This window comes from Erigeron canadensis, chromosome 5 (genome assembly GCF_010389155.1).
Source record: "Erigeron canadensis isolate Cc75 chromosome 5, C_canadensis_v1, whole genome shotgun sequence".
NCBI lineage: Eukaryota > Viridiplantae > Streptophyta > Magnoliopsida > Asterales > Asteraceae > Erigeron > Erigeron canadensis.
In genome coordinates this window covers 8,945,505-8,957,530 of record NC_057765.1, presented here as the reverse complement: position 1 = coordinate 8,957,530, position 12,026 = coordinate 8,945,505, and the positions used below count along the sequence as shown (strand labels likewise).

Below are 12,026 nucleotides of genomic sequence, written 5' to 3'. Positions count from 1 at the left end.
TTGATATGAAAACCCGAGCTAACCACCTATGGGGGTACCATAGGCACATCATTTGGGGCACCGATGGTGTGACACCACCGTGACGGTGTGATGCGTTCACGGCCTCTCCGCTTGTAGGAGCTCTATACGAGCATTGGCCATTTTTGTGTAGGAGGCGTATGAGTCGACTCTAGGAACTGTAGGATTTGTCGGATTTGTAAGGTGGGTGGTTGTGTTGTGCCCGACACACCATTGCACATTTGTAGGGTACATTTGGATCTGCAGTCCAATGTACAAATATCTGACATTTGTTTTATCGATTCGATAAGCAAATGTATGCGTTTTTGTTGTAGGAGCTCGGTTGGCTTTGAAAATATGAAAACCTGAAATATAAGTATTCTGTTAATGTTGGATTTGAAAGTAGAAAGCTTTTACGGCTTTTTGATAATGTTGGTTATTGAAAGGTTCTTTTGATAATACTAAAATGTGGATTTGATGATATGAGTATATTTGTTTCGGATTAATATTATCTATTTAAAATGTCTTTGATTCGTTAAAATAACTTTTAAGTCTTTGTATATGTTAAATGATTTTTGTTTTAATTTGATATTATTATATGTATTCCTATATTCACACATTGAGCAATTGGCTCAGTCACAAGTTTACGCTATGGAATTGTAAAGAAATATTAAGAGAAAATTTGTTAGAACTCCTTTATTATTGTTTAAGTTGAAAATAACACCCATATTCGAGTTTAGAAGGGTGGGGTGTTACATACATAACCATCAATGTAATATTATAATTCTTGTTACTAATTAGTATTTAGACACCTATGATATTTGATAGTTGACATCAATTATCTTGTGAAAATCCATAAAGCCCAACCACACCACATTTTATGCTCATTAAATTGTTAAGCTTAAGCTATATAAGATCTAACTTAACACACAGTCATATGTATTGAACAAAAGGTTTGTAACGTTAATATTGTTTTTATAAGGCTATATTGCTATATTATCATTATTTTTTGTGTATGCGGCTAAATTCACATATACGTACTATATTAAAGGCTACCATGAAGTTTATTATACACTTGTTCTCTTTAATCAAACTTTGTTAGTGATATATATTTTAATTGGCCCATAACCCTACCCACTATCCTATAACAATTCCCACCTTCATCATCATCGTCATCATCATATGTTTATAGATGTCGGTGGAGACGTCAATGGACGATTAAAATTTGCTCTTGCTCTTTAGGGAATAAGTCACTCCTGTAGGTAGAGGATCCGAATGTTCAGTATGAGCCGATAAAAAAATATATAATGGGGCAACCCAAACAAAAATGGGCCCAAGAGAAGTAACTCCGTGGGTTGGTGCCTCAAGTTGGAGCTACAATGGCTGTAGTTCACCCACTTACTCTAAAAGTAAGCGGTGTTTAGATCAAAAGCAAAGACTGATGATCTTGTTCAGTATGGGACCCTTACTTTTGTTGCAAGCAAGAGGAAGGAAATTGGTGAGGCAAGTGGTAGCAAGAAGGTCTGGTGACAAAACAAAACTATTACCTGATATTTCATATATAGCACTTGAAATCTACTTACCGATTGTACAATCGGAATGTTGATTGCTGTTTCGTTTATTTCACGAAACATAAAAACAAAATTAACATTCCCATGTATTAAACTTATGTGTCTTGACATGTTAACGAACCATAAATCTAATGGCTATGCTTGTAATTTGCGAAATACAAAAATAACTAGAAATGGTGACAATATGTTATAATTCATATAGATGGTTTGCTTACATAATTTCAGAGCTAGTCTCAACCCGTCTCCAGCTGACAATGGTAAAGGTGATACCGAAAGTGAAGGGTGTTAAAGGCCAGACTATATTAGAGAAGATTATAAGCTTTGAATAAAACAAAATACGTATTATATGTTCCAAGAAATAGCATACTTATAAATAAATAAAAGATGATAATAATCAAATATCATAACTTTAATTAACAAAATAAATAAATATGTAAACAATAAGAGAAATGGATCAAAATTGGTTGGCCCAAAGTATTCATTTACATTGGTTGCTTGAAATTGCTTCCTTTACCAATTGAATACGAAAATAGAGAAAAAAAACTAAAATATAAAAAAAAAAGAAAAAAAAAACAACAGTCAACAATTGAATTATAAAACTTTGTAAGAAACAAAATAATTGTACAAAAGCCTACAACAACTTCAACCCAAAATGATCACTCATCAAGACTATTGTCGTTCGAAAATCTTTTGTCCCGGTGCAAGAATAGCCATCGGATCGTATCTTGACTTCAATTCCACAAACCACGACCATCGATCACCAAAATGTTGCTTCCACCCTTCTTCTGTGTTGTAATGAGGAAGATACAACTTAAAATCGAGCCCATTTCTAGCACAAATTTGGAGTATTTCGTGATTTTGCAAGACTAAATCTCTAACACTTGGAGAATTCTTTTGATACGGGTTTGTAAAACGAAGCAATGCCACGATGTAAAAGATATCCCCGTCGGGTAAAACTACTGATGTGCGTTCGTCCCACCTAATCGAATATAATAACGAAAATTAGTCCAAACTTCATCAATAAGATATCGAATTTGATCTTCAAAAATGAAGTGGTCCAAAATAAGGAAGGACCACAATGAGACGTACTCAATGATGAGGCAATGTAGAGTCAATATCAACAAAATATAAATGAAATGAAATAATTTTTGTAAATATATATTTTTATTTAGAATCATATTAAAATGGAATGGAGTGTAATAGGATAGAGACATTTTGGTCAGTAAAAGAAATTAGTCATTGTAGGAAATGGGTCCAACCCGGTTTACGTTGTCGTTTATGATTCGCCAGAGACTGACCCGAAAGCTACATCACTTGGGGAATCTCGTTTTCCATGAAAAGATAAGCACACACCAAATCTTTTAATTTTACCCTTTTACCCCCTGCTGACCCAAATCCTCTCAAAGTTGATTGCTACTTTTGCCTTAGTTTTAAGGTTAAAAAATGTTAATTTCTGTTTTACCCATGTCCCAAAACTTTGATTTGCTACAATAATAATATGAGAAACTACAATAAGAACATCAAAATTCAAACCGTCAAAAAAAATAAAATATGAAAGAGGTAAAATATACCGTCAAAAAAAATAAAATATGAAAGAGGTAAAATATAAACAGGCATACAGCTTCTTAAAGATATAAAAAATTCCGCTAAGAATTCAACCTATTTGAGAAATTACTTGGATGATAATACTACAACTAATACTTATATTGAAACTATATAACTATTAACCTAACAAATTTAGTTATCAAATATGTGGTTGAAAACAATACAACAATGTCATATTCTCAAAGATGTGAGAACTATTTATGACCTACTAATCACTGGTTCAATACCACGCCCACAAATCTAACCAAAATAACTGAAGAGAGGGGTGGGTGGGTGTGTGTGTGGGCGTCATCTCAAAGCATACTCTGCCTTACAACGTGGGGGCCCAATTCCACCAAATTGCAACTTCAATTGCATGGAATTAGCTACCCATTTTTGGGGCCCATCTTATGTATTCACCATGAAATATACTTCTTCCCCTACCATATTTTTATTATTGTGTATGACTTATCTCATTAAAAATTCAGAAAAAAAGAAATATCATAAAAGTAAGAAAAACTGCTATTAATTTCCTAAATGATATAGAACTACGTATATGATATATCTAAGTTTTTAATAAGTGTATAAGTGACTTTTGAGACTTGTATGTTAGAAAAATAATGAGGCGTGAAGGAGTACATATGATGTATGACCTCATTTTCTTGAAGATCTTAACCACCCTATCTAAGAGTCAAGTCAACATATTTATATTATCATTTTTTCATATATCAATGTCAAGACCCGGTATCAATTTAAAAAAAAAAAAAAAACACTAATGGACCCGGCCCACCATGGAGGTCGCAATCTGCCACGAGCCATGTAGGACGGTCTAGCCCGTTCACCACGTGACGATCATCACCTCACGCGTGCCATTTTTGTTCTCTTTATATTCCCTACTACATTGATGATTTGATTGCAACTATCCCTCCCAAAACATGTTAAATTTCATGGGTCCAATAGAACGAAATATAAAAAAATTACTTACTTGCTTCGCAGAATAGGATAGACTAGCATAGGTCCACCAATACCATCCTTCAAAATCTTCTTGAAAATAGACCGATCAAAATCTGCAATCGACGATTTGGACACAAAGAGGTTGAGCCACGGGTGTGGGGCGTCCCATATGCCATTAGCTTTGGCTTCTTTTTCCGCTTGCTTTACACGTAACAAGAAATCCATATAGCCAACGTCCATTTGAAACAATGTATCTTCCATAAACCTTAATCGTCCAAGCAGCTTCTCTACTTTCTACATTCATAAAAACAAATTTAAAAAAACGTTACAAAATGGAAAGTAAGGGCCAAAAGGTAGATTCAAAAAGTAAGGGGGCAAAAGATGTAAAAAAGGAAATAAAAATGACACGGGTCTGGGGGCCCCTGAAACGTCAGCCAAAATCTCAATAACCCAGCAAAAAACGACAAGGTTCTGATACAAAAAATGTTTTTGGGTTTGGGCTCGGATGGGCCATTTAGGACAAAGACAAAAATATATTATGCCTTATATGACCTGTGCGAAAAGTACGGGTGTCAATAGTGTAAATAAGATAAAACTGAGTGGACTAATTTTGATACTTTGTGTCAGAGAATCCAATGGAAGATACAGTAGTTGCCATATTGTCATCAAAAAAAGTTTTTCTTGTTACAAACTGTGTGTGTATTGGTTCATTGCTGGGGCCAAAATGGTAAATATAACCCAATGCTTGTGTCAAGTAGAGAGTGATTTAACCGGTCCTCCACGTCTAATTTCTTGCCACGTGGAATATAAATTGTTTTAAATTTATTTCTTTATTTTTGACTTTTTGTTTTTACCTTGGGTCTTTCACCTCATCTCACATAGGTAGAGTGACCCTACCCAAATTTGGTAGTCAAACATCCTATAAATTGACATCCGTATGTAGGTAGTATAGTCAACTCTTTAATCTATAAAAAAGCTCTAATTTTTGTAAAAGATCGCAAAAAGAATAATCTAGGACTTGTCAAATACCAAATTTTAATTGTTATTGGGTGGCGTTTTTTTTGAAAATTTAGTGGGTGGCTTTTTAATTTGTGTTTGCAATCAATTTTTTATAAAACATAGAGAAATCTCCTGTGAGTGAGTATGTAACAACTTGAGTGGTCTAATTCAATTATTAAGTGGTTTTTAATATTTGATAATGTTTGTTTTAAAAATAAGATAGTGTACATATCACTATCTCAAACCATCAAGTGTAATTTATTTCTGCAAATATGTGTATTTATGTTTTTAGAAAAATCATCATGTTATGTAATAAAATAAAAAGATTTTTTTCATACTAAATATCGCTGGTTAGATTTCTAGAAGGCTATTTTAGGGGTATCATAGTTTAATGCATTTATTTATTATGAATCTATATATATAAAAATCAAACCATGCAATCTTCTCCCACTAGAAAAAGTGACTATATAGTGACAATATTACTTATACGGAAAAGGGAATACATACTATATGTGATGTAGATAACATAGTGATTACGTATGTTTTCATCATCTACCATTTAATTTACTTAAATATATAAAGCAAATCGTACCTACATATTACATGCAATGTGAACAAAATCTTTTACTAAAAACCCCAAATTCCAAACCATTGTACCATAAAAAGAAATAAAAATCATAAATCATAAAAGTAGAAAGTTAAAACAATGGGATCAAAAGAATATAAAATATTTTTCCACCAAAACATGATCATCTTATTTTTATCACAACATGCACTTCAAATGATATCAACTCTTTTAAATTTTATTAACGTTACAAATTAATAATCCGTCATTTAAAAAAAAGAAGTGATATCTAGACCGTCTTATTTTTATGTTAAAACAAAAAGATGAAAAGAAACTCATAATTTTATCATTTCAATACCATATTAGCAAGGAATAAATAAATTTATTTTAACAAAACATTTAAAAAGAAATGGGAAAAAGTAGACTTTAAAGGAATGAGAAGAAAAAAAAAGCATGAGCACTATAAAAAAATATATATAGATATAGATATAGATATAGAGAGAGAAGAAATAGCTCACTGAATCAACTGTTGAGGAGCAGTTTCCTTTGCTGTAATGTAAAGCGACTTCTATGCAATACAAAACCGAGTTGCGGGATAGGGTCGGGTCATAAACTTGATTCGGGTCAAGTACAACAGATGGCCACCCATTAACCGGGTCATCACTGTTTACAAACACAAATCCTTCCACGTAATCAAACGACTCGCCTTCTTCCCGAGTTATCAGCCATTCAGCATCCCGAGTGAACTCACTGAACTCGCTATACACCACCCTTATCCATCTCACCTATAATCATCACATTTCAAGTTTAAATTCATCAAAAATATACAAAAATATTACTATTTCTAGAATTACCAAAAAACAAAATGCAACTAATAATTCGCAAATTTATCATTACAACACTTTTTCTTTAAACTTTTATAAGAAAGTAAACCATCAAAGTATCAATTATTTTTCAACAAATATCACAATTATTATTAGTTTTTTTCCTCAACCTCTATCATGATATATTTGCACTTTTTTTTTCCCCATCTTTTGAAGTAATAATTATCAAAAACAAAAAACAAAAAAGCTTCGCTACAAACAAATTACAAAATTTCATAAAATGATTATGTGCATTAATAATTTCTTTGTAATGCTATATTCACATTTTTCTTATTCCCATCTTCTAAAGTTTAAAACTTTAAATCATCAAAATCTGTACTTCCAAACAAAACAAAAAAACAAATTATCAAATTTTTATAAAACAAGTCTTTCTTCAAAAAAAATAAATTGTGACACCATAAAAAAAAAAAAATTTTGAAAATGAATATGAATAGGGATGATAGAATAGAAAAACTAACCATATCGGGTGCGGGTTGAACGATAACCCGGGCCCGAGTAATAATCCCAAACTGACCCAACCCACCAAGAACACCAAAAAAAAGTTGAGAATTTTGATCACGTGAACAACAAACAACATCCCCATTTCCAGTAACAACTTCCAACTCCGTTACATTTTCCGTTTGCGGCCCAAACCGAAACGTCTGTCCACTCACACCTCCGTTACTTAACGTCCCACCAACCGTTAACCCCAAATAATCCGTCCATGACCTTGGCGCCAAACCCATTTTCATCACACACCTTTTCAACACATCTTCCCATAACTCCCCACCGCTCACATCCACCACCGTTATCCCACCGTTATCCATCAAAACACCGTTATTTCCATCTTTTTCGTCGTAATCTTTTTTCATATCGATAACGATTCCGTTATGTGCCATAGCTTGACCGTTAATTGAATGACCGTTACCACGTGCAGCAACAGTTAACGTTTGCGAATTTGAAGCGAATTTAATCACGGTGGCGATATCGTGGGTGTTTGACGGTTTAACGACGGCGTAAGGTTGTGAAGAATTTAAACCGCCGAAATCGGTGGCGGCGTATAACGTTGTGGGTGAACGGTAATCAATTGTGCCTTGAATGTTCATTGATTGTGGGGTTAATATTTCTTCTTCTTTTTCTACTACTTCTTGTTGAAGGAAATGTTGTTGTTCTAAATATGCTATCATTTTAATTTTTTTTTTTTTTTTTATTTTGGGTTTTTATGACACACAGTAAGGTGTGTGAGAAAAAGAAAGAAATTGAAGGAGAAAGAAAACAAAGAGAGTATTGGTGATGGAGATACAAAATCTAAAGTGATCTTTTTTGTTTCTCTCACTTGATTGATACTACTACTTTCTTTCTTTCCTTTTTCTTACTTTTTTTTTTATATATATATATACTTACAGTTGTATGTGTGTATATATATATATTTTGTATGAGTTTTGGGTGGAGTTATGAGGGGTTTAAATAGCGGCGGATTAAGACCGGATTGGAATTTTTTATTCGTTTTAAATTTTGAAAAAGTTATGGTATTTGTTTATATTTTTTTAAAGGGGAGCTTTCCTAAAGTTATCTCAATGTGTTAAGGTGACCTTTGGATGAAAGTCAAAGGTTTTAAATCAGGACCTTTGATTTTCATTCAAAAGTCAAGATCTCTCAAACTTAGTCAAGTTAGGATAACTTTAGCAAATCGTTTCCTATTATTTAGATATTTAATTGGATAAAATGTAACAAACAGTAAATGGTGATTGAAATGGTTTTTGATGGGGATACATGACACTAATTTGAGTTAAGTTCAGAAAATTGTATTAATTAAAATTAAGCGCGAAAGATTCAATGATAATCTTTCAATCTTAACCCTTTATTATAAATTTATAATCCAATAATCATGATTTTTACAACTTGAGGGGGGATCTCCATCCTTTTGATAGGTGATTTGTTTTTTATAAAAACAATATTTTAGTAGACATTGTTTAGATTAGACAGATACCAGTACCATATAATGAAATTATTAACGTTGAAGGTTGGTATTGGTGGCAGCGGTAACATTTAATACGTTAATTATTATTAGGTTTTTTCTATTTGGCTCTTATTTAATTACAATTAATACAATTTTTCAAGTTAAAAATACTATATATAAGAAGAAAAGCAAAAGTTTTTATCAGATAATAGCTTGAAAAATTCGTATATTTGATAAAAACTTTCTTCAAAATATTCCTAAATTATTTGTTAAACTAGCTAATCAAACCGGGTGATACCCGGGTATGAGTAGCAAAATACATATAAAATTTTATATATTGAAATACTTGTAAGTGCGTTTATCCAATTAACCATAATATTTAATTAAATCACCTATAATGATTCCATACATAGTTTTTTGGGCGACTCGAAGTTCCATGAAATCAATAAAATAAAATTGTAGCGAAACAATATATTACTAAAAAATGTAAAAGGTAAAACATTTAAAGAAAACATGAAACATCAAATGGGTTCTTCAAGTAGAAGGTGTGTTTATGAGAATTAGTTTTGTAGCTTTGGAACTTTCATTTTATGAACATCATCTACATCTTCATGTTCAACAACTTTCTTAGAACCTGAACTTGAGGCAGTACCGGTTGTTTCACTGGTCCCGAACACAACATCTTATTTATGTTTAAAATTAGAAATAATTTAATATATGTATAACAGTTTTCGTGTTTAAGTTTAAAGTTCAATAATAAAAGTTTGGCATGTAATAAGTTGTACCTCTCTGTTAAGCCCAATACTTGATGGCAGTTCATTCAACACTTGGAGATCAACATCAGATGAGCCATCCTATTTTAAATTAGTTTAAATAATGTGTGTTAAGATAATTGAAATAAAAGAAAGTTAATTTCAAGTGTTACGTGATACTATATTTGATAAATACCTTATCACCTGATGCTCTATGGAGTATAGCCTCAATAACACTAACATTATCTGAGAACTTGTAAACTGTGTACAAATCAGACTTGTGCTCGATATTGTATTTTGATATGTTGATTCTCCAAGCAAATCTTTTTCCGAGGAAAACGTTAAATTCAGCTGGGAACATCTTTGAGTGTTCGCCCTATACATAAAATATAAATGGAGCTCGGTCCTTGTAAGGTGTTGCAAACTCATCAAATAATAATATCATATGCACCTGGCAAAATTTTAGCGTTCAATTCAGCTGGGAAAACGTTAAATTGTTTTTGTTTTTTTTTTTTTTTTATTTTGACGTTAAAACAAAATTTAAACAAAAATTAAGCTAATGAAAAGGCAATGTTGCCACTTGGCAAAATTTTAGAAGGCATTAGGCTAAGGAACCTTGTTTTATTAAGGATAGAGACTAGATAATTATCTCCTAAGGTTTGCAGTTTAATCATACTCAAGAACTTAAGAAGATCATATCAAGCCATCTAACGGGTTTATAGCTTAACGACTATATAGTAATATTGTGATGTAAGGTCCTTGCTTCATTCAATTCAATGAAATGATGTGATTGGATTCTAGTAATTAAGTTTCGTGGATCAAATTAGCCTTGTTCTATTTGGTAGCGTATGACTACAAATAGATGGTGTACGGATCATTACTAACATTGATAAAGCTATTTAGGATTCATCTTTTCGATATCTCGTAGAAAATGAGATTCAATACGGTTGTTACTAGTAGATTATATGAATCAAATATATATTATATGGGGTCGAAATATCACTTCGTTTACTAGATGTGCTTCGCGTCTTGTAGGCTTCACATAGGAGGAAACTTATTCAAATTCCACATTGATGAATGGATAAAAAGCATCAACATGTTAGATATACAAGAAGGCCCACACAAGGATTAAATACTTTGTCTTTTTCTTATCAAGTTTTTAAGAGGGGCAAGGGCCATATCAAATTTGTGACGAGGACATAGCGACATTTTGGACGACCTTAGGTTAAACATTAGCCAGCCTTTTTGTACTACTAGTTTGAAAGTCATAGGGGCCTTACCAACCGACGAAAATAATGATTTTTTTGCACAATATCGATTTCAAGATTAAAAAATGGTAATGATGACAGTAGTTGCAATTTGCATAAAATTAACCATGATATATATATAGTACAAATAAATATTTTTTGACCGTTTAAAAGAAAATTAAATAGAAAACTAAAAGATAAATCTAGCAATTACATCTAGAGGAAGGAATATGCATAAAGGTCAAAGTATCTAATTAGATTCAACAAAGTGGATAATGATAATACTGTATTAGGCAGTATTTGTTTGTAATTAGATTCAACAAAGTATCTAATTAGATTCAACAAAGTATCATAAATTAATTTTCAATCTAATCATTCTGATACAACTGTAGTATCCAAAACTAGCTAGACGTACATATATTGCAGCTTTGGTGCCTAGACCCCTTGTCAAGGTCTTAGTCATTGGCTCATTGCCACTTTATATAATGTGAAACGGGAACTAGGGGAACAGAGGATTTTGATATATTAAACATACACAATTACACATGATGTCTATACATATATGCATATATGTAGCATAGAACAAATAAAGTATACAATTGTTGGTGTTACCCACCCAGCCTCACTACAGAGCCTACACGCAGACTCACTACGGAGCCTACGCAGACTACCCTGGGTCCGACTATTATGGAAAGGATATGCATTCTCCCAATATGAAGATCTGCACTTATCTCATAAGAAGCTGGATAGCTACGAATCTCCTGAAAAGAAGGAAACAAATCTACTCCAATAGGGGAAAACCCTACTTGGAGGACAAGACACTTTCACCCTATATGTAGCATAGAACAAATAAAGTATACAATTGTTGGTGTTACCCACCCAGCCTCACTACAAAGCCTACACGCAGACTCACTACGGAGCCTACGCAGACTACCCTGGGTCCGACTATTATGGAAAGGATATGCATTCTCCCAATATGAAGATCTGCACTTATCTCATAAGAAGCTGGATAGCTACGAATCTCCTCAAAAGAAGGAAACAAATCTACTCCAATAGGGGAAAACCCTACTTGGAGGACAAGACACTTTCACCCTATAAATAGGGACACAATATACACAAATCAGATCATTCTCTGCACTCTCAACACACATACAACACATAGTTGGCGTACAAAAGGTTCTCACACATTACCGAAAGGGAATCGCCAACATACAACCATAAATCCCTCATCCTCCCCGTTCTAGGACCAAGGTTCGGTGTACAAACAATAATCTTTAAAACAATTTGAGTTGAAGATTATTGCTATGAAATTTTTTTAATTGAGCTTGTACTACTTCAACAAATTTAGCTAGAGAACCTTTTGCTAGAAATTTGAATGTTTAACATGCACCTATATTTGAAACACTAAAGAATATATTAGAATCATGATGCATAGGAGTCCTACTATCCATTTATATTTTTTGAAATACATAAGAGTCCTACTATCCATTTACATTTTTTGAAATATATATTTTTTGAAATATATATATTTCAA

The 12,026-nt window shown here is 32.6% G+C and overlaps 1 protein-coding gene across 1 annotated transcript; it reads right to left on the bottom strand.

Moving 5' to 3' along the window:
- Positions 1–2,154: 2,154 nt before the first annotated feature.
- Positions 2,155–7,884, bottom strand: LOC122600679 (cytokinin dehydrogenase 7). Its single transcript, XM_043773433.1, has 4 exons — positions 7,013–7,884; positions 6,189–6,455; positions 4,138–4,400; positions 2,155–2,547 (listed from the first exon to the last, which is right to left on the bottom strand). Exons 1-4 carry the CDS (start codon positions 7,718–7,720, stop codon positions 2,238–2,240), a joined length of 1,548 nt encoding a protein of 515 aa, XP_043629368.1. The 5' UTR covers positions 7,721–7,884; the 3' UTR covers positions 2,155–2,237.
- Positions 7,885–12,026: the final 4,142 nt, after the last annotated feature.

Bases quoted from the DNA above. Each gene is read 5' to 3' on its own strand.
- LOC122600679 (XM_043773433.1), bottom strand. From the start codon at position 7,720: ATGATAGCATATTTAGAACAACAACATTTCCTTCAACAAGAAGTAGTA. The intron at 4,401-6,188 runs GTGAGCTATTTC...TTATGAATGTAG, and splicing joins GCTCCTCAACAGTTGATTCA to AAAGTAGAGAAGCTGCTTGG. The intron at 2,548-4,137 runs GTAAGTAATTTT...ATATTCGATTAG, and splicing joins TATCCTATTCTGCGAAGCAA to GTGGGACGAACGCACATCAG.